The sequence below is a fragment of the Cicer arietinum genome, chromosome 1, assembly GCF_000331145.2.
Source record: "Cicer arietinum cultivar CDC Frontier isolate Library 1 chromosome 1, Cicar.CDCFrontier_v2.0, whole genome shotgun sequence".
NCBI classification, from domain to species: Eukaryota; Viridiplantae; Streptophyta; class Magnoliopsida; order Fabales; family Fabaceae; genus Cicer; species Cicer arietinum.
The window spans coordinates 11,366,512-11,389,838 of record NC_021160.2 but is presented as its reverse complement, the minus strand read 5'-3'; the positions used below and the strand labels follow the sequence as shown (position 1 = coordinate 11,389,838).

Sequence of the window (23,327 nt, the reverse complement as noted above, 5' to 3'; positions counted from 1 at the left end):
AGATACCGTGCTAGTTGCAAAGAGAGTGATTGAACGGTTCTCGCATTCAATTGACATGCAAGTTTTAATTTTTACCAATATCTTGTGGTTAGATACTTATAGTGTTAACATTGATATTAGTTTGTTAGATACTTATAGGTGTGATTAGATACTTATAGTGTTAACATTGATATTAGTTAGTAATGAGATTTACCACTTTTTATTTTTTCGAAAGTGTAATTTTTTTTAACAAGTCAAAAATAAATATATAAATATATTCAAGAACCATTTTAAGCATAAAAAGTGCTTAGAGCAAAAGTAAAAGAAATTTTACAATGTTTTTACTGTATGATCAAAACAAAGTAGAAATAGAAACTAAATTATTCAAACAAGAAGTAAAACAATTAACCACAAGCGATACCAATACATTCTAAAGGTTGAGAACACTATTGGTTATACTCATAACAAAAATCTTTTACATGCAATTTCATCAACCTCCATGTTAAAAGTTTGGTCCGCTCAATAATAAAATTTGTATTCACAACATGCGAACGAAAAATCGTCTCATTTCTTGATTTTCAAATTGTCCACATCACCGCAAACCAAACTAAATTAATTATTTGACGCATTACACGTTCACGTGAAAAAAGGCTATCAAATTGGTTAGCGTGATTGATCGCATCCTTATGAAATACACCAAATAGTCCAAACTAATTCAAAACACCATACCACACGAATCCAAAAAGAGGAAACACAAAGAACAAATGACCGACTGTTTCAACTTTCCCACAACCTACTACACATTGTTGATCTTCCAAAGAAATGATTCCTCGACGGAACAAATTTTATTTTGTAGACAACCTATCTTGAAACAACCTCCACACAAATAATGATTTTTTTGCTTGGACAAAAGGATGCCACACTAGGTCTTGAAATAGAGGTGCATTAACACTAGCGACAAACTCCTCCCATAGTACAAAATACACTTCATTTACCGAATATGATTCTCCTTGTGTATTGTTCCACGACCACTTATCAGATACATTAACTTGAAAGTGAACGTTAGCCAATAAAATCCTACACTGCTCCACCAATTCCTCCTCCCACACAATCAACTGCCCCCGCCATCTCCACCTTTGAATACCCTTCCGTCGCAATATCTCTAACATAACTTCTACATTTTCCTCGTGTTGCAAAGACAAATGAAATAACCTACTAAATTTCTCATGCAAGACCCCACCAACCAACCATGAATTCTTCCAAAACAAAGTATTACTTTCATTTTCAATAATTTTAAACAATTTTTTATCAAACCATTCCTCTTCAATATCAACTCTTCCCACAAAAATATCCTTCCACCACACAGACCCCCTCGAACTGTCCCCCCCTAAATTCCACAACTTCCACTCCATATTTATTGATCAACACCTTAACCCAAAGGCCATTTGACTCCGTTTTTAACCTCCAACGCTATTTACCCAATAGAGCTTTATTAAAAACTTTCAAATTTCGGACTCCTAATCCACCATTCTCTAAAGGCAAACGCGCGTTCTCCCAATTTCCCCAATGAACCTTACTAACTTCCTCATTCCCACCCCAAATAAATGATTTAAAAATAGATTCAAGTAGATAAAGGATACCTGAAGGTGCATAAACCCATCTTTGCCATCACAAGCTCTAGGTAATCCCACTAAACTGAGTCATATGCCTTCTCGAAGTCCACTGTGAACAAAATTAACTATTTTTTTCTTCTTTTTTGCCTCATTGACCACTTCATTTGCAATTAAGATCCCTTCTAAAATTTATCTGCCTTTAACAAACATTGATTGAGATTCAACAATGATAGAACCAATCACCTGACTCAGTCTATTCGCCAACTCTTTTGACAAAACTTTATACATACATCCCACTAATGAAATGGGTCTAAAATCAAATAAGACTTGTGGATTGTCTTTTTTGGGAATTAAAACTATAAAGGAGCAATTTGATCCTTTTACCAACCTCCCATTCACATGAAAATCACCTAGAAATCTCATAAAGTCATCTTTTATGTTCTCCCAAAACTCTTTCTCAAACCCAAAAGGTATCCCATCCGGACCTAGACTTTTGTAGCTGTCACAATCCCATATTGCCTATTTGACTTCCTCTTCGCTAAATCCAACTAATAGTGTTTCAGCTTGCATTAGCAAGAGAGAATTACACTGCAAGTTATCCAAACCCATATGGATGGATCTAGTGGATTTAAAATGACCTTCAAAATGATTAAACAGTGCACTTCTCACTGACTCCACCCCTTCGACTCGCACACCCCAACCTCAATACTGAGAATTGAATTACGACACCTCCTATTGGATACCATACCATAAAAAAACTTTGTGTTTGCATCTTCTTGTCTCAACCATTGCACCCGCGACCGTTGCCACTGAATACTACAATTCGACCGAGACCAAGAACAAATATTAGTTGACAATTGTCTACGCTCTTCAATCTCCACATATGATAAAACACATGATTATGCTTTAATATCTAACTTATTTTACTCCTCTTTAGCCACATTTATCTTGTCAAATAGGTTGCTGCAACGTTCCTTGTGCTAACTCCTCAATCGATTTTTGATATTTTTCAACTTCTGCTTTAGTACAAAACCCCCCAACCAAACACAATATAATTATCCCATACCTCCTTAACAAAATCCTTTTAACCATCAAATTCCTCCCAACACTTCAACATACGAAAAGGTCTTGGTCCCCAATCATCTCAATCATCACACAAAAATAATGGACAATGATCTGATAAGCCTCTATCCAACGCCCACTGCGAACAATTGGGCCATTGACGACCCCACCTATTTGATAAAAGAAATCGGTCTAATATGCTCATGACCAATCCGTCCAAACGATGCCAAGTAAAAGCTCTACCATTTAAAGACAAATCAATAAATTCTGATTCCTTGATAAAATTATTAAAACACAAAATGTCTTTCATTTGGATATACTCACTCCTCCCTTTTCTTTCACTTTCCTTCCTAATTGCATTAAAATCTCCACATACACACCAACAACTATCTACATTGCTCTCAACCTTCTCGACTATCATATTCCACAACTCTTACTTCTCAATCCTGTCATAAGGTGCAAATTGTAAAAGAAAGATTTTCAAATTTAATTCATATACACAAATTTTTACGTAACATATTTTGTGATTAGATGTTTATAAAAAAATTATTATAGTATAAATTAAGATAATATCTACATTTTTTTAGTTGATATTTTTCAGTGTTAATATTAATGTCTGCACATATCTTAATGATATTTTAAACATTAGTTCATCGTATTATAAAAGTTTTATTTCTTTTCAAACCAAACCTAACAGTATCTATAAATTTATTTTGTCATGATAATATATTGTAAATATAAATAACTTTTATGTTATTAATTAATTATAAATATTAAACTATTATTAGTATTTGATTTTCGTTATGGACTGTATAAAATAAACTAAACTCATTTTATTAAAAAAAAAATATCACAAAATGTGTTGCTACTACGTTTATTTTTAGTGAAAATATAAATCATACATAACACAAAATTAAATCAAATTAAACAAAACTACAAAAAGAAAAAATGTTTTTTTTTGTATTTATTTTTTTGAAAGTTTAATTTTTGTGTGAGATGATAATTTTTTTAATCGTTTATAAAATATAGTTAACCTATCAAATAGTGATATTATTACATCTGTTAAAATATGTGTGTGAATTTGGAATGCACTTGTCAATCCTTGACAAAAATAATAATAATAATATCTTTTGACGAAGACAAAGATAATAATATAATTTTTAAGAAAAAAAAAAGTAAAAGAAAAGGTTGAAGGTGCAGTACTTCTGGTTGCAGAAAGAGAGTGCGTGTGTCCGAGAAAACAAAAGAAATCGGCTTAATTGATACGACACGACGGTGAAGTTGAGAATATCCAAACAGCGATATATAGAGAAATTAGAGAGTGTGATGATGATTATTATTTTCATATAGTATCAGCATCACAATCACAATCACAAATACAAATTCATTCATACATAAAAGAAGAACAAGATTAATAATATCTATATAGCTATAGCAGCTATTAGGTATTATCATAATCATTATAATTATTATGAATAACGATAAAATTCTTCCTTCACCTTCCTTCACCTTATCCAAAGGTATCAATGGTCTCGATAAGGTTCTTCTTCGCGAGTCTCGTGGTTCCTCCGCAGAGGTAATCGTAACCGTAATCTTCGTTTTTTGCTTGATCTGTTTCCATTTCATGCAATTTACATCTCGATTTGCTTTCCTTGCTTTAGGTTTCAACCGATTCTACTTATTATCGCTGTTATTTATTCTACTTTATGTTTTTCATGTTCCGATCTCGTTCTGTTTATTTCGATTTAGGTTTCGTTTCTTCATTTTTGCTTTGATAATTAATGTTCATTAACGGATGATGCTCGATCTAACACATGCGCTGATTTTTCACTTAATTATTTAACCGTTAAATTGAAAAATTGAAGATAAAAGGAAAGATATCACTTGTTTTGTGATTCTGATTTATGATGGCATTTTGTTTGTTTGCGTTGTGATCTGTAGGTGTATCTGTATGGTGGTCACGTGACTTCCTGGAAGAATGATCATGGCGAGGAATTGCTTTTTCTCAGTAGTAAGGTGTGTGATTTTAATTTATGATGATGAAACGAGTTTGTTTCTATCTTATTTATTAGTTTTGGTGCATTAATTTAGTTACCAAGTTTATTAGACTGAAGAAGGAAAAGAAAAATAAAATAGACCTCATTTTATACTTTATATGGTGATTCTAGAATTGCGGTTAGTGGTCGCGGACCTCGTGGTTGTGGTTACGCTGTGAACTTTGGTATTGTGTTAAAATGTGGGTGTATGTGGCCGATGCAGTCACAATTGGGTGCGATCTTATTGCGGAGACCTCTAACCGAAAACCTTTATGTTGCAGATGCAGCCACAATTGCACTTGCGGACCACAATTAAGAACTTCGCTTTTGATTTTAATTAGTTCGCAAAGTTAGTTTGGTTTTGCTATGTGAATGATAATTCATACAGTGAGTGATCAGTAGAAGCCACTTGACTTTTAATACCTATCGGAAGATATTTAGGCAGTGTGAGATCTTGATTTGCTTTTAAAGAAAATTAATATCCAACTTTATCTTCTGATTGGAGCAGTGATGTCAATTGCAGATTGTGGAAAATAGTGGTTTTTTCAAATTCTTCGACGATATAATGCTATTGTGCCGCAATAGCGGCTATTTGACAACACTTTGTAATAAATAACGTATTGCGGAATAATAGGGATTTGTTCAATTTCCATTATGCTATAGCGTTATAGCGTTGCTATAGCGGCTATTTGACAACACTGGACTGGAGAGGACTGAATCCAATTTTGCTTGGAAATGCATGAGATTCTATCTTGATTTTAAAATAATGTAAAATGAATTACTGATATTAATGTTTGCTTCAATGGCTGTTAATCCGACTTAGGGGTAAATATATTGATATGGTTTTTCTTTGTGTGTGACTATGTTTTTTAACAATTTCAACTCCAGCTGTCATGGTGACTATGGTTCTTTGTGCAGGCTACATTTAAGCCTCCGAAGGCTATTCGCGGAGGGATTCCAATATGCTTTCCGCAAGTATGTACTTAACTACTTCTCTTTAGTTTAGTGCCTGCTTGGATTTTACAAAAATCACAATTGGGATTTTCTTTTCATTAATTTTTAGAGAAATTTCAGTAAGGAACAATGAAGGTTTTCAAAGGTGTTATTTTTGAATTATTTACTTTCATCATATTATAGTTGAACATACAAAATACATAAACCTAGGCATCATTTGATGCCTTGATTTTATTTTGTTGCATCATACAATCCTACTAGGAGATCAACTTGCGGCCATTTTGAGAGCTGAGCCTGTTACATCACTTGGACAGTAAGACTAGTCACAAAATCGAGCAAGCAGTCAACAGAGTAGGGTCCAAGTTAGATAACCAGCAGTCTGTAAAAAGAATAATTTAACAGTTCAAATTACCAAACAAATTAAAGAAAATCCCATACATCGACAAAAACTATCCACCGTCAATCCCCAAACAGCAATGCACTTAAAAATTCCCGTCAAACTATAAATACAAATCTGTTAAAGTAACAGTTGTCAATTTCCCAAGATTGTGTCACGGTAACAAACATGATCTGATATGGCTTTGAATATTTAGCATCACTTCTGATAATAAGAACCAAGATATTAGTTACTTACTTTGTAAGGATTTACCTTCTAAATTTCACTGCTGTCTTGATCAAACTATATCTGCAATTATATTGAGATCCTAAGAAACAACTAAACCAATAGAAATTAAATTATAAATGAAAATTATATGATCTATTTCTGAAAATCATTACAATTTTCTTAATGACCTTCCGAAACTTGTGTTTGTTGTTGTCAAATTAACATAACAATACCAGATGACATGATGAAGGAAATTTTCTATTTGTTCACAGTTTGGAAGCCATGGAACCCTTGACCAACATGGATTTGCTAGAAATCGGTTTTGGACCATTGACGATGACCCTCCTCCTTTTCCAACAAATAATTTGAGCAAAGCCTTTGTTGATTTGATTCTTAAACCCTCTGAAGAAGACATAAAGAACTGGAATCACAGGTATTTATAGTAAACCTCCAGCAATTTGTTTAACTTTATATCTTCATTCCTGGTTCAAATTGTTATATAATTATATTATATTTCTTTCTGATATTATTTGCGTTTCTATTTGTATGTAGTTTTGAGTACCGTCTGAGGGTAGCTTTGGGACCAGGAGGAGATTTAATGTTAACTTATCGGATTCGGCACGCAAACAGTGATTTTTCGTTCACCTTTGCATATCATACTTATTTATCAGTATCAGACATAAGGTAATTGCTTGAAATATGTTTGTCTAACATTAGTATTAACTGGCTTTTATTTATAACATTGCTGTTACATTTAGCAACTTGCTGTTTGTTTGGTTTGCAACCGCGGTTAGTCTACTTTCACCAATGGCATTGCATTAGTTTTGTCACCGAAGATTTAACAATTGGTTGTAGTTGTCTAGAATGCAAGCCCAAAAGTTCTAAATGCAACAACAGGTGAATTTATAATGGAAAAGACATCAAAGTATTATTGCAGGGGCATTTAATTTGGTGGCATGGGTAGGAGGGAGTTATAGGTTTGGATGCCTTAGATGGGGTGGAGGAAGGCATAGAAAAACTATAAGAGAAACCATTGAAAGACATTACTGAAAATTCATTTTTTTGTATAGCTCAATGGTGTAATTGATCCGCATTTATTCAAACCTCACATAGTCAGACAAGGTTCAGTTGTTGTATCTTTTGGTTGAGATCCAGTTTAAGAGGCATGTAGCAAACAAACTGAGCAGAAACACACTATGTTTAGCAATTTGGTGTGTTAGCTTATTCTCACATTTTTAAAATTGTGTGCTTTTCCTTCACGATGGCAGATGTAGTTGTGTCAAATGCGAAAGTTGGCTTGGAACTTTGGAATACAACTGTAGATTTTTGGATTTTGATACTTGATGGTGCAGAGTGTGGATAGACAAATTTTTAAGTGTGCTGATGTAGAAACAATATGCTACCGTAATTTATTGAATGGAATTTATAGCTTGCAAGTACTTTTACTTTGTTCAGTTAACTTTTTAGTTATGTTTGGTACATGGGTGAAATATTTAAGCTTGGTTTATGTATCAACTTCCAAGTTTGGAATTAGGAACTGTGGTATCTATTCACATATTTTTCTTGGTTTTATCTGCTAATTTGACTTACTATTTCTTCATGTTCTTTTTATCTCACTTTCTATAAATTTGTTGTTGTATAAATGTATGTTTAGATAGTCTAACTAGTTTATTTGCATGTGTTCAGTGAAGTTCGGCTTGAGGGCTTAGAGACCCTAGATTATCTTGACAACCTGCAGAACAAGGAGCGTTTTACTGAACAGGGGGATGCTTTAACGTTTGAATCAGAAGTATGTCTGGTTTTTCCTTTCTATTTTGTCTCAGGAAACAGACATGCTGGTATTATAGGAGATGGATTTATTTCAGAAGATTTATTTGACTAAACAATTAAATATTAATTTTCATTTAAATTAATGTTTTTGAAATTTAAATAAAAATTTCACTTTTTTAAATTAACAAAAACGGAGTGGGAACCACTTGTTATGTAAAACATCGAAACAAAACCTGAAGATGCTTTTCATTTTTTTTTTATAATTTATTTTTTCTATTGTTGAATTCATGCCTTAAGTGTGCAATGGTTGCTATTTTTCATTTGCAGAAACAATGTGACATTTGCTTCTTCTTCATCCCCTTCCTCCCACTATCAGCCTTTATCTTTTCCTTTGTTTTTCCTTGCCTTCATTTCTGATGTTCAATTTTACATTTTCACCCTTTCATTCTATACTTTTTTTTTCTTCCTGTTCTAAGGGTAGGCCTTGACCAGCATGCACTGGTTGATACCATGCCACCCACTTCATATCTGGGCATTGGTTGGCCAAACCTATATCTGAATGAAACACGTCTTCACATAAAGTATAATTAACAAAAAAAGGAAAGGTCATATATCTGACCTGGATTTTACTAATACTTGACTCATTCTGTTCACATGTATGTAACCAATGATGATGATGTAACTATGTTTCACAGGCTTTTTTTCAAATAAATTGTTGCTTCTCATTTTTTTCTTGATATGATAGGTGGACAAGATATATCTTAGTACTCCTACTAAGATAGCAATTATTGATCATGAAAAAAAGAGGACATTTGTTTTGCGTAAAGATGGCCTTCCTGATGCTGGTGAGTATTATCTTACTTATCTTCCCTGAATTTGACTTCATAGATATTACATGTAAATATACAAGACTGGATGAGGTACAGTGGAAAGCAAGATTTCATTGTAGATCATGGCAAAAAAGTACATGTCCTAATTTCCGTGTCTAATATTTTCTTAAGTTTGTAAGATATACAAGTAACAATACAAGGAAAGTGATGAAACTTGCAGCAAATCTGGTTTAGCTAGCAATGGCATTTTCCAAGTGTTTGAGCTAGGGTTATAGTATAGTCGAATGAGATTAGGTTATTACAAACATGAGATTATTACACAAACCTCTTATTACAACTAGGTTGTAACTTATATCAAATTTAAGTGGCTGCTAGTCTAACCTTTTTTTAATCTATTTAGTGGCTGTCAGTCTAATCTATTTTTAATATTTATTATTTTTCTATCCAGTGGTGTGGAATCCATGGGATAAGAAAGCAAAAGCTATGGCTGATTTCGGTGATGATGAGTATAAGCATATGCTTTGTGTAGAGGCTGCCAATATTGAAAAGGCTATCACTTTGAAACCTGGAGAAGAATGGAAAGGAAGACTAGAGCTTTCAGCTGTTCCATCTAGTTACTGTAGTGGGCAGCTTGATCCCCAGAGAGTTCTTCAGGGCAGTTGAAGTATCGATCTTGTGTTCTGTGTCCTGTACAGGTAAAAACTGCAAATTGATATTATCTTTTAGCTTAATATAAGCAAGAAAGGCATAAACCTTAAGCCCTGACTTACATCACTTTACCTTGAGTTTTGGATACAAAAAATTTGAGTAGAAAATGTTCTCCATTTTTTAAACTCTTTAGTTTTAAAGCATAACAGAGCAGGATTAAAAAAACTAAATTCTGTAATTCGCGTGTGTTAATGTGTTTTCATTTAAGTAGTTACTTTCACCAGACAATTATGTACTTTTAAAGATTCCAATATCTTGGTAGTTAATACTCTTTAGATCTAATTGGCCATCGACTGAAAAATCTCTTTTCTGGTCTTAATCACACTTTTGTTTTGTCCTTCATATTAATTTAAATTTAAATATCTCACTAATCTTGAATGATTTATCTGCAGGTAGCCTGTTGCAACATTTATGGATGAATGATGAAAGGAAAATTTCTCAGTAATTTTACTCCCTACATGTTCCATTTAAGTCTGTGTTGGACGAATGAACTCATGTTGGTTAGGATTTTATTGAACTTTGTTTTTTTCTCCCTATAATGGATGACTTGTGTGGTCATAACAAACTGCACAATCAGAAGAGTCCACAGTTGTTGCCATGGAAAGTCGAAAATACAGCCTACAATTCAACAGATTTTCACGTTGAGTTGAATGGCCCAGACCCAGATGGGATTCCTTTTGAATCCACGTAGTATTCTGGATTCTTAAATCCCTATAAATTGTTTATTATTTAATGTTGTTGGGTAATTAATACATCCTTGAAGAATTCTTTATTATTATAATATAAAAGGAATGTATGACAGAATCGTTGACAAGTTTTTTCAAATATTTCTGGGTTATTTTATTGTTATTATTATGGTGAACACTTTGGTGCATATTCTTTGTACCTGTGCATGTTGTGACATGGATGGTTAGATTTTACAGTTTCACAAAATCTAAACATGCACCCTCTGTATACTTACCTACATTCTCTTTCATACAATCAGATCCTACCACCAAACCCAAACTCAAACCCTCTTTAATATCTCCTTCAACATCACCCGTCTATTCTGCAGCGCCGCACCTCTGACCACCATGAAAACACTTTTATTTGTTAATCTAACACCTGAGTTGTAAATTGGACAGAGAAAATTTGCTTTTATTGGGTGTAAGTGTGGCTGCAAATTTTTTTCAATATTAAAACTCGAGCGGGGTAGGTTTGGAGTGTTGATAGCTATATTATTATATTTTTAAATTATATATATATTTATTTAATATTAAAAATTATAATCATCTCTTTTTAAAAAATATAATTTTAATATTTTTTTACTTTTGTTGTTGTATAATAATAATAATAATTTTACTATATTAATTATAATAAATATAAATTTATTATTTTATATATAAAAATGGATATATTAATTATAATCTTAGTTATTTATTATCTTATTGTATCTATTTTTCTCTCTCTAATAATAACTCAGTGTATTATTGACAAACTAATAATAAATGATGTATTAAACTTTGCAAACGATAAAACATAATAACACAATTTTTCTGTAAATGTGACAATTGAAAAGTAACAAAGAATATTAAGGAAGATATTCGTGCAATACAATTATTATCAAATAATTAAGTCTCTTAAATATGTAGTCATAGATTAAATTATTTGTCGATGTATTTGATATAAAATTTATTGAGAACTGTTAAATACTTAAATAAACCTCCGTACTTCGAATGGATATTTTCTAATTTTTGATTAAGAAAAAAGAATAAAAAAAGGAAAAGAAAAGGGGTTGATCGAGTAGTTGTTTTTTTTATTTAAAAAACTTCAGTTTGATTGCTTATACCACGAAATATGTATTGAAGTTATATGATATAACCTAAAGCATTATATTATTTGCAATAATTTGTTCTAACTTCTAAGCCATTTCATAGCTTGTTGCAAAAGCATTCTTGTTAAGTCCAATTGCTTCCCGTGAGCACTAAAAATAATACTATATTAGCCAAATGAAACCATCTTTCATCAAGACAACAAATAAATAAAAACTTAATACAACTTGACCCTAATTACTTGAATCTCGCAATCAAATATGAAAGCATTTGAGCCTTTGACCGGTATTAATTGGTCCTCCTCAAATTGCCGCATGAAAGGATTTCGCATGTAACATTTGGGTATTATATATCATGTGAAGTTTTTATTTATTTATTTATTTTTAAAAAATTATAAATTCTACTATAATTAATTTATACAACTGTGAAGTTTTGAGTTTGAATCTAAGATAAGACATCTAACCTAAAGGAAATAAGGACTATGTCATAGATGGAAGCATCTCGTCATGTGAAGTAGGAGTGTACAATACTCGATCCATTCCACGAACTGTCTTGTCTCGTAAGCAATGGGATGAGTCAGATCCGGTCCCAAAAAAATAAGGGAAAAGTAGAAGAAGGATCGAGGTCGTATTATCCATCCCGTCCCAAATTAATTTAAAGACAAATGATCATTTATTATTATTATTATTATTATTATTATTATTATTATTATTATTATTATTATTATTATTTTATTTTAGGTTATTATGATTCACCATCTCTAAATAAATTAATCACTAATTTAGTAATTTATAGTTTGTAAAACAATATTATGAGTTATTATTGACAAGTGATAACTATATGTGAGTTGTTATGAATTTCTTTATGTTTAATTGTTTTTTCTAAAAAAAGTTTAAGGATTATTATTTGAAGTCTCGTTTTTAGATCAACTCGGTCTCATATTTATTTCTTTTCGTCTTTAATGAACTCGCAACTCATCGGGTTTGATCAGGTTAAGGGACGAATTGAAGTATAAAATTTGATTCAATCAAATATTAGATCTGAATAAAAGTCACACCAAACTCGACCTAACCCATCGTTCAATCAACTAATGTGATGTTGTAGTTTTTTTTTTTCTTCCTTTGATGACATAAATGCGGAAGTAGACCGTAGTTTTTTATTTAGGAGATAATAACAAGCAAGTGAGTTGAAATTCTGCTATATAACGAAGTATAAATTGCATAGCTTGACATTTTCTTTGTCTTTGTCTTTCTCTACTTTCTGATAAAATCACATGTTTTTTTTACCGTGACAAAAAATATTTAATTGACTAGATCAAATCACCAACAATTGCTAAAGATGATCCAAATCAATATTTCTTTCTTTGAATGTTTTGCCTAACCATGTTGTTAATTGTAAATATTGATTATTTAAATAAAAAATATATCTGGCTACACTGTCCATGAAACCGACCTTTGTTTTTGTTCTCATTAATTTATAACAATCAATATCAACCATTTTATTTATTTATTTATTTGTTTTTTGTTTAGTTACAAAAATCAACCATTTTAATTTTATATTTTTACACGTGAACTAGATATTATATATATATTATACATATATATCATATCCTTACAATTTATTAGATAAGAAACAATTGAAAAAGAGAAGAAAGAATAATAGTAATAATGGGAGGTCCTAGCATGATGAATATTGTGTTTATATCAAAGTTGTTTCTTGTAGTTTGTGCACAAAGAAGCTCAACTGAACTTACAAAAGGGTTCTACAGCAATACATGTCCAAATGTTGAACAATTAGTTCGTTCTGCCGTGGAGCTCAAGTTCCAGCAAACCTTTGTCACTGCTCCTGCCACTCTTCGTCTCTTCTTCCATGATTGTTTTGTTAGGGTATTTATTAATATTTTTCTTTAGGAGATATTTATTAATTAATATATATTTAATTGCTTCAAAATTTTCGCTAATGATATATGACCATTTTTTATAATCCGTGTGACACCTGATTAATCATGTGAAATAATATGATTAATTTAGTTGAATAGATAATTAATTCAAATTATAGTTATAATTGTGGTTAATTCAATTAGAACGAGGTTGTATTTTCTATGGTGTTTTCACCATGTTTGTTATACAAAGTTCTTTCTCTATTATTTTTTAAATGTGAGTTTTTTATTTTTTATTTTATTTGCAAAGGGAAAAATATGTAAGATAAAATAAAATATAGTCACATAAAAAAAACGATATCATAAAATAAAATAAAATAAAATTTATTAATTAATTTGATTAGTATATTTAAATTTAAAAGCTCAATTTAAAAAAACTAAATTCAAATTTTTGACAAGCTTGCATTGCATTTGTAAGCATTTATGCAAGGTGTGCAAGTTTGTGTAAATTATCATTTTCACTATTCACGATTTAAATTTAAATTAATTAATTAAACTTAAAAAATGTGGTTGATATTGTTTATATTAATTTCAGGGTTGTGATGCTTCAATTTTGCTTGTATCTCCAAATAATAAAGCAGAGAAAGATCATCCTGATGACATTTCATTAGCTGGTGATGGTTTTGACACTGTGATTAAAGCTAAACAAGCTATTGATAGTGATCCTCAGTGCACAAACAAAGTCTCTTGTGCTGATATACTTGCTCTTGCTACAAGGGATGTTGTTAATTTGGTATATATAATCTCATATAATCTATAGAGATGTCTTATTTAGATTATTTTTATTTTCCAATTTAAATTACTCATATAATCTCTATAGAGATGTCTTATTTTTTTGTCTTGACTTTTCGGTCATAGAGAATAGAACTTTGATAATTTAGAATTTAATGGAGGTCATAGAAAATAGAACTTTGATAATTTAGAATTTAATGGAGAGATAAATATAATCCGATTAATAATTATTTTATTAAAAATTTAAATTTAAATTCTTTTCGAACAATCATTTTTACTTGGGGTTCTCATACCTATTGAGACCGATAATTTAATTAAAAAAATATATTATTTGATATAAGACAAAATAACATTGATACAAAATATTAACGTTGTCGTATAATATACATAAATAAAATAATTTTACACTATCCACAAATTTATTTTTCACTATTATTAAACCAATAAGATATACATATTTTTCCTATAAAAAAAGGCAACACATGGTACAAAAGACATATAAAATTATTTTTGTAGGTTAGTAGTCCTTTAAATGCTATTAATAATTAAAAATAAATATTGTAGAGTGGGGGACCCTTTTATGAAGTTGAATTGGGAAGGCGTGATGGAAGAATATCTACAATTGCAAGTGTTCAACGCCATCTTCCTCATCCTCAATTCAATTTGGATCAACTCAATTCAATGTTTAGCTTCAATGGCCTCTCCCAAATTGATATGATTGCTTTATCAGGTTACTTAACTAACACAAACTGGCATTCACAAGGTTATGTTATTTTAATAAAATATTTATTTATGTACTTTCAATTTTTATCGATGAAATGTTAATTAACTTAATGATAAGAGTTTTATATTGAAATCTTAAGGGATAAAGTTTATGTCTTTTTAAAAACAGTTTTAAAATAAGTCATTTTTTTAATAAATTTTGAAATAATCTTTAATATTAATTTATAATTAAACAATGTTATTTTAATAAACAAGCTAATTAGCAACATAATATGCCACAAGTGATAGATCTCAAGCATATTATCTGAGTTCAATTCTTGAGAGATTAGTCTTTACTTTAGTAGCTAATTAGGGTACTTGGGTTCATCTAAATCTATATCATGCCTAATCTAAAGAAAAATTCAAAAATATGTAAAAAATTATGGTTGGACTTTTTTCTGTACGAATTTACTCATACAATTCTATTTCAAATTAAAATAAATGTAAATTTAAAAAGATGGATATTTAAACTAAAGTTTAGATAAATTCAAATAACATAAATATTATGAAAAAAAAAATCAAAATGAACATTATAAAATAAAATACAAGACAAAAAATATATAGAACGAAGTGCAATAGAAAAGCAAACCTTAAATTAGTCTATAGTTTTAATTTTGTGAGTTGTGTTAGGTGCACATACAATTGGATTCTCTCATTGCAACCGGTTCTCAAAAAGAATCTACAACTTCAGCCCAACAAGTAGAATTGACCCAACACTAAATTTACAATATGCCTTTCAACTTAGACAAGCATGTCCTCTAAAAGTTGATCCTAGGATTGCAATAAATATGGACCCTATCACACCTCAAAAGTTTGACAACCAATATTTCAAGAATTTGCAACAAGGAATGGGACTCTTTACTTCGGATCAAGTATTGGCTATAGATGAAAGGTCAAAAGACACAATCAACTTATTTGCATCAAATGAAGTAGCTTTTGAAAGTGCTTTTGTTGATGCTATTACTAAGTTGGGAAGGATTGGTGTTAAAAGTGGAAATCAAGGTGAAATAAGGTTTGATTGCTCAAGTGTGAACTAAGGGAATGATAATGTTATTGTTCTTTAGAATAATGCTTGATAGAATACACAAACTATTATGTCAAGTTTCTCATACCAAAGTGAATAGAAGGAGGAGGATGGAAATGTGAAAATTACAAGGGAGAATTTGAAATAAGATGGTAATAATTGTGAAGATATGAGGTGATGTGTCACAATATGTGTGAGTCGCATTACTTATATGAATTTTGTATATTTAAATGTCATTGTTGAATTAATTATTGGAGTTGTTTTAAATATGTGTGGGTGAGTATTCATAAAGCTGATGATCAAGGGTATTTCTACATATACAATAATTGTAATTGATGCAAATTATATTATAGTTAATTAATTATGTCTAATTAAAATATTTATTCTAACATTTTTTCACTTGGATAGTAATTGTAATTGATGCAAATTATAGTATAGTTAATTAATTATGTCTAATTAAAATAATTATTCTAACATTTTCTCACTTAGATAATAATAGTTAATTATTAAAAAGATATGAATTTTAAGTCTAAAATATTAATTATGGTCAAAATATTTGGCCATACAAATTGTACATGAAAAATATTTATTTATTTTTTTTTTAAAGATTGATGAATTTAGAGTAACTTATTTTTTAAAAAACTAAGATATGAGAATTTATTAGTAATAACAATGACACTAATAACTATTTTACAAGTGCTATGTACGTTATTTGAATTATGTCCTTTGAAGTTAGAGTATCAAACTCTTATTATTAAATTGACACATTGGAAACAAAAAACACCATGGTTGATAGCATTTAGGTCTTGTTCCCATATCTAAACATACTCTTTGTAATCATCATTGAAAAGAATGAATAGATCAATCAAATAACTATCTTTTATTCGTAATATATATATATAGATTTACAACACTTATGTTTTTAGTTAGCTCTTAGTTAGTAGATATGTTTTATTGTCTGATTTAACATTATTTAAATTAGTAAATAAATCAATAATTGAAAAATATATTTTCTTTTTGAGTGTAGTCGTTTGAAGTAAATAAGTTACTTGTGGAGAATTTTTTTAGCCGATTCTACGACTAACTTTCAAGTTTATAGAACATATATATATATCCAATAAAATTCTACCATCAAATTCTACCATGTAAGTTAGTCAAGTTTACAGAACATATATATATCCAATAAAATTCTACCATCAAATTCTACCATGGAAATTTTCGGATGATATTTTAGAAACTAATATACTTAATGACACATACACTTTTATATTTATTAATTAATTAATAAAATATATCAATCTTCCTTAATTAGATAAGTTTTATCCTTTTTATATACAGGTAGTTTATTCATACTAACAAATATAAAGAAAAGGTTATTTGGTTAACCTTTTTCAACAATAGGAGTGATGAAGATTGATGAGATGCACCCATAATTTTTCTTTTTATAGGTATTTTTGCGTTGATTGGTTTCTTTTATGTTTTTACTCACGTTGATTGGTTTCTTGAACAATTTTTTCTTCGTAATTTTATATTTTATCTAACTGTTCATTTTTTATTTATCATAGTACTAAATATGTAAAGACTGCAAAACTTGGCTTTACTATTCTTGACATACCGTGAAATAATTTAATTAATGCGAGTGTTAGATGTTGAAATTATTTAGATGGAGATGATGTTATAGACACTATTAAAGAAAAAACAACAAAAAATTTAATCAACAAAAGAAAAAAAAACTATGAAACTTCTACACAAATACTATTATTTTTTTAAAAGAAAATTTGAGGAAGGAAAATATTATTATTAATCGAAAATATTAATTATCATTTTATTTTATGATTCTCGTGTACGTTATACGGAATTCTAACCCGTCGATTATAGCTACAGTACTAATTAAACTTTTACTACAGAAGTAACATGTCTTAGATGAATAACTTAACAATCTTCATAAAAGACTTAAAAATTAGTATTTAAAAATAAAAGATTTGTTATTTGAAATTAACCCATTAGGATTAAGGCTTAGTTAAAGTAAAGGAGTCATAATTCTGGATTTCTGGTTATCTTTCTAAGTTACTTGCACTAATAGTTGTGATTTTAAGACAATATGAAAAGTTATACACTAACACTCTATTAAAACTAAACTCAAAGACTTATTTTTTGATATAAAAATAATTTTATTATTCAATTAAATTTTGAAGTTAATGAATTTTTATATAATTATATTTAACTTCTAATGTGCAATACACTATTATATATTTTAACATTTACTTTAAAAATTAATTTCAATTAAATTTAGATATATCATTGCCACATAGAGGCATTGCATCTAGTTATTATTAGTTTTTTCTTATAACATATTATATATTATAGTTAAGAAATATAAATATTAAAACATGATTAGTTTGTTATAACATATTATTTTTTGCAAGATGGCTAATAAGTTTATTTTAAATAGTATTATTGAATTAAAATTATTTCTTATTAATATTTAAAAGCGTTAAATAAGTTTTTAGACCCTATAAAATTTTGAAAATTTGTTTTTAGTCACTGTAAAAAAAATTAAAATTTTTAGTCTCTAAAAAATTATTCTACAAGTTGTTTTAGTCCTTAATAAAAAGAAACATCATTCAACTTTTAAATTTTTTAATAATATTTTACGAACATGTTTAGAACATTATTAAAATTTCACCAACAAAAATTTATAATTTTTTAATCGGAGATGAATTAAATATGAATTTTTTAAATATCGAATGTTCAAGATAAGAATTTTTAAAATATGAATCTAGAAATTGAATTTTGAACTCATTTTTACAGAGAAATTTTTTTATAGTGTTGTAAACATCTATACAAAAAAATCATTCAAAAATATATATTAATGTTCCAACAAAGATTAAACATGCTTGCATAATAATTTTGTGGGAATAAAAAAATGTGAATATTTTTTTAGGAGGACTTAAAACGAAATTTCAAATTTTATATGGATTAAAAATTTATTTAACTCTATTTAAATTTTAATTGTTTGTTGTTGAATTTATAATATATATAGCATATATGGTATTAGATTTTATCCTTTTTAAAAAGGTTATATATTTTATTTTTTTTATCATTAAATGATAATATTTTAATTGTATTACTTATACCAATATTGCATTAATAAGTTTAAAATTTATAGTCCTATAAATTATAATTAACACATAGATATGTGGTTCTTTTTTAATAACCCAATGTTTTAAAAAGAATAACCAATATACTCCATTTTGAAATATATATACCAAACTACACATTTCTTTGACTTAGTTATAATTAAGTCGCCATTTACAAAAACGACTTCTTTAAAGAAACCCAAATTTACAATGACTACTTCCTTTAGGATTTGTTTTTATTTTTAATTAAAGAAGTCCTTTTTTTTACATCCATTTTGTTTAAAGTTCACATAAAAAAATAAATATAATAAATATAAATTCACTAAAATTCATTCATAAAAAACGACATAAATTTTACAAAAACTACGTAGATTGACTAAAGTTGCTCGTAACTTTTGGACAATATTTTCGAGTATAATCAACCAACCAACATAATCCGCATTTTTTTGATATTTTTTCTCTAACTTGCATTTCAATTCTAATATGAGTATTATTTTGACGATCTTTTTTTATTCTCCATATTTTAGGACTGTTTCACCTTCATGAGCCAATATATTTCATTTGATATAAGTGAAAACTCTTATTTGTAGATGTTGAATACATTAACAATCTTGTACACGTCAGACACTTACACTAGATAGTTTTGATAAATAGGTGGAGAAGAAAATTTGTGTATATAGGTGAAAATTCTTCTTTGTAAAATTTGTGTTGTTGTTTTTTATGAATGACTTTTAATGAATAATATATATATATATATGTATATGTATTTTTAGACTTATTTGATTAAAAAGAAAAAAAAAATAAAATAAAAAATCCTTAAGAAAGTTGCAATTGCAAATTTATTTTTCTTTAAAGAAGTTGTATTTGCAAATGAGAATTTTTAATTAAATAAGAAAACGAATTGTTTGATATATAATTTTCGAAAAGGGAATATATTGATAATTTATAAAAAAATTGGGTTATTAAAAAAAACCTAGATATGTGTATCTGATATAAACTCACTTGTTTTTTTACAAGAGATTCCGACCTTATATTATATAATATGGGACATAGTTCAATTATCCTAATTCAGAAAGTTGTAAAATTTATAGTCTATAATTTCATACTTAAAATTAATAGATGGATATTATATATTTTAAATATATTTGGCTATATTTTACAAAAAAAAAACATCATAGTCAATAAATATTTAAAAATGCTTAATAAAGTACTAGTTTTGAGTTATTTTTAATATAATATTAACGAATATAATATTCATCTACTAATTTATGTTAAATTTATATTTTATAAATATTTTAAATTAAGTAATTAATTTTGAGTAGTAAATATATTTTATAAGGCTTAAGATGTTGTAAAAAAAGCGTAAGATATTATAATTTATAATTATATATAATTTAAATATTTATCATACTATCTTAATAGGCATAGATAAACATATAGTAGGTGTCATTAATGATTAATAAAAAAATTATTCTTCATAAATATAATTAAAAAAATAGAGTCATATTAAATAATAAGATATTAGAAGTCAATCAACATATTAAAAAAAATTAATTTGATAAATAAAGTTAAGGTATGCACAAAACTAATGTCTAAATATTTTCAACTATGATATTTCAAAATATTGTTATTTTTTTGGTATTAAATTTACTTTGCAAATTACTTTATATTAAACATAGATAAATCATTCCAACAAAGAGGTATTGCATCATGTTATTTTTAACTTTTCCTAGAATATTTCATATGTATATTTAAGAAATATAAATAATTTTACATGTTTAATTTGTTTATATAGTCTCAACTTAGTCATAAAAACTTGACATATTGTAAGTTTAATAGTTCAAATTTCTGATGTGATAGTTGTTAATTGATCAACCATTAGTTCTACCATTATTTATAACATTTTTTCCTTTCTTTTTAAATTCTAACTAAACTGAAAAATATTAATATTTTTAAGTTGAATATTCTAAGTTCGAATTGAAACATAGCCTTCTTGGTGGGCAATAGTTTTATAAGTTTAACGCTCATAATCTAATCTAAATTAAATGTTCAAATGTTTTATAGTTTTTAAATTTTTTGAACAATTTTAAAAATGACGTCTCAAGAATTTGACAACCAATATTTCAAGAATGTGCCCCAAACAATGATACTCTTTACTTTAGATTCAGTGATAGCTATAAAAGATGGAAAGACACAATCAACTTGTTTGCAATAATGATGAAACTTTTTAATAAATTAATGATGAAACTTTTGGGAGTGATTTCGTTTCTCACTCTCGTGGTCTAAAATTTGAGGGTTTATTTAATTTAATGGTGTCGTTCTTAAAATTTATTTTAATAGAAATAAACATTTTTGAGAAATTCTTAAGAATAGAAAAATGGTATTTGAAATCAGATTTAATGTTTGGGAGTCGATTATGCATAGGGAAAATATTAACATCCTACTAAAGGTGCAAACTCGAGAAATTGGTTGAATTATTTTTGTCTAAGTTAAATTCTTTTTAATTATTTATTCAAGAGCTCATTTGGGTTTGGTGTTTTAAACAAAAATAGAGGCAGTAGCAATTAAGTATCAATAAAGTAAAAGTGAAGAAGTAAAATGAAAAAAGTAAATTTATCTTGATTCACTATCAATTTGGTAGTTACGTCGAGTCTCTTCACTTAGAAGGATTTAACCATTAATTCAAATCATTGAATTACACAACACTTGATCCAACAAGCCAGTCTTCTCAAAATAATCTGACACATACAAATTTTTTTAGGAAAACAAATTCTTTGACCCTATAAGTGAGTCTTCTTAAAACAACCTAACACCTTTATACTTTTTGAGACAAACAAACACATTGACCTTACATATCAAGTATTCTTCACACAACCTGGAAATCACACATTGTTGAAGGCTCAACACAACTTGAAAAATCACATATTTCTTGAGTAACACTAAAGGCACTATTGAGCTGAGTTACGCAAATTTAAAACAAATTGTATTTTGCTTCTACTAAATAGATTGTTATTCTCACACTAAAACACTTAAGTTTACTTGTTAGAGTGGGAGAAAAATTATGAGAGAACAAAATTTGAAGTTTCTTTTATTATTAATATTCTCTTATTTTGAAAGTGTAATTGTTTTATTTATTTATTTATCTTTTATTTAGAGAAATCTTGTAATATCTTACATATTAATGAAAATCTTTTTTTTTTTTTATTTCTTAATTTTAACTGTGTGATATTATTTTCTTACTTTGCTATCCAACAAGATGCACCAATTTTTATAGATAGAGTGTGCATAAACTTGTAATTTCAATCTTCATTAATTAGAGAATTCTTTAATACTTTGAATAAGTGCTTCATTACGATTAAAACCAGTATGATTCTTAATGATTAAATTCAATGAGTATGGAAAATTAAATAGAAAATATTTTGTAAACATTTTCTAATGTCCATTTTGTTTAGCTTTCTATATTCTAAAGAACGCTCTACACCTCCAATAATTACATTGTTGTTTGCCTTCATTTCTAATGTTAAATTGTTAATGACATTATTCATATTGCTAGTAACTTCTAATATTTATGTTGATTTAGATTGCATTGTAAAGTACAAACCTAAAGAGTATAATACAAAAGTCATCTTCTATAATTTTAATCTTTTTCTTTTTACTTTTAAATTTTTTTTTTAGTTAATTTTATAACATGTTATCAACACAATATTTTGACCAACTAAAAATCAAAAGTTTAGAATATATAGTATTTGCAAAAGAAATACTTATAGGTATTTTTCTTGTAAAAAAAATTATAGGTATTTTTTGTGTTGATTGATTTCCTTTTTTTTACTCAAGTTGATTGATTTATTGAACAATTTTATATTTTATTTAACTTTCTTAATTTTTGTTTATGAAAGTACTACATATGTAAAGACTGCAAAACTTGACTTTACTATTCTTGACATATTGTGAAATAATTAATTACTTTAGATGTTGAAAATTATATAGATAGAGATGGTCTTAGTGACACTTTTAAAGGGAAAAAAAAACAAAGAATTTAATCAATAAAAGGAAGAAACAAAAACTATGTCAAGAATAGTAAAAATAAAAAACTTAATTTGATAAATAAAATAAAGGTATGGACATAACTAATGTATATATATTTTCAACTATGATATTTCAAAATATTATTATTTTTTCCAATAAAATTTACTTTAAAAATTACTTTAAATTAAACATAGATAAATCATTCCAACAAAGGGATATTACAAAGAGGTATTACTTAATTTGATTAGTTTTTCCTAACTACAATATTTCATATGTTATATTTAAGAAATTTAAATAATTATACATGTTTCATTTTTAAATCCTAGCTCAATTGATA

General features: G+C 28.0%; 2 protein-coding genes across 2 annotated transcripts; both read left to right on the top strand.

Moving 5' to 3' along the window:
- Window positions 1–3,847: 3,847 nt before the first annotated feature.
- LOC101502282 (putative glucose-6-phosphate 1-epimerase) lies at window positions 3,848–10,405 on the top strand. Its single transcript, XM_004487906.4, has 9 exons — window positions 3,848–4,230; window positions 4,596–4,670; window positions 5,609–5,665; window positions 6,521–6,681; window positions 6,801–6,932; window positions 7,935–8,037; window positions 8,764–8,863; window positions 9,297–9,543; window positions 9,949–10,405. Exons 1-8 carry the CDS (start codon window positions 4,126–4,128, stop codon window positions 9,509–9,511), a joined length of 948 nt encoding a protein of 315 aa, XP_004487963.1. The 5' UTR covers window positions 3,848–4,125; the 3' UTR covers window positions 9,512–9,543; window positions 9,949–10,405.
- A 2,598-nt stretch (window positions 10,406–13,003) lies between these two features.
- Window positions 13,004–16,153, top strand: LOC101513640 (peroxidase 16-like). The gene is made up of 4 exons (XM_004487944.4): window positions 13,004–13,253; window positions 13,842–14,039; window positions 14,603–14,768; window positions 15,431–16,153. Exons 1-4 carry the CDS (start codon window positions 13,035–13,037, stop codon window positions 15,835–15,837), a joined length of 990 nt encoding a protein of 329 aa, XP_004488001.1. The 5' UTR covers window positions 13,004–13,034; the 3' UTR covers window positions 15,838–16,153.
- Window positions 16,154–23,327: the final 7,174 nt, after the last annotated feature.

Coding starts and splice junctions, on each gene's coding strand:
- LOC101513640 (XM_004487944.4), top strand. CDS start 13,035: ATGGGAGGTCCTAGCATGATGAATATTGTGTTTATATCAAAGTTGTTT. Junction 14,040..14,602: donor CAAGGGATGTTGTTAATTTG/GTATATATAATC, acceptor TAAATATTGTAG/AGTGGGGGACCCTTTTATGA. Junction 14,769..15,430: donor TGATATGATTGCTTTATCAG/GTTACTTAACTA, acceptor GAGTTGTGTTAG/GTGCACATACAATTGGATTC.
- LOC101502282 (XM_004487906.4), top strand. CDS start 4,126: ATGAATAACGATAAAATTCTTCCTTCACCTTCCTTCACCTTATCCAAA. Junction 5,666..6,520: donor TTCCAATATGCTTTCCGCAA/GTATGTACTTAA, acceptor ATTTGTTCACAG/TTTGGAAGCCATGGAACCCT. Junction 6,682..6,800: donor ATAAAGAACTGGAATCACAG/GTATTTATAGTA, acceptor ATTTGTATGTAG/TTTTGAGTACCGTCTGAGGG.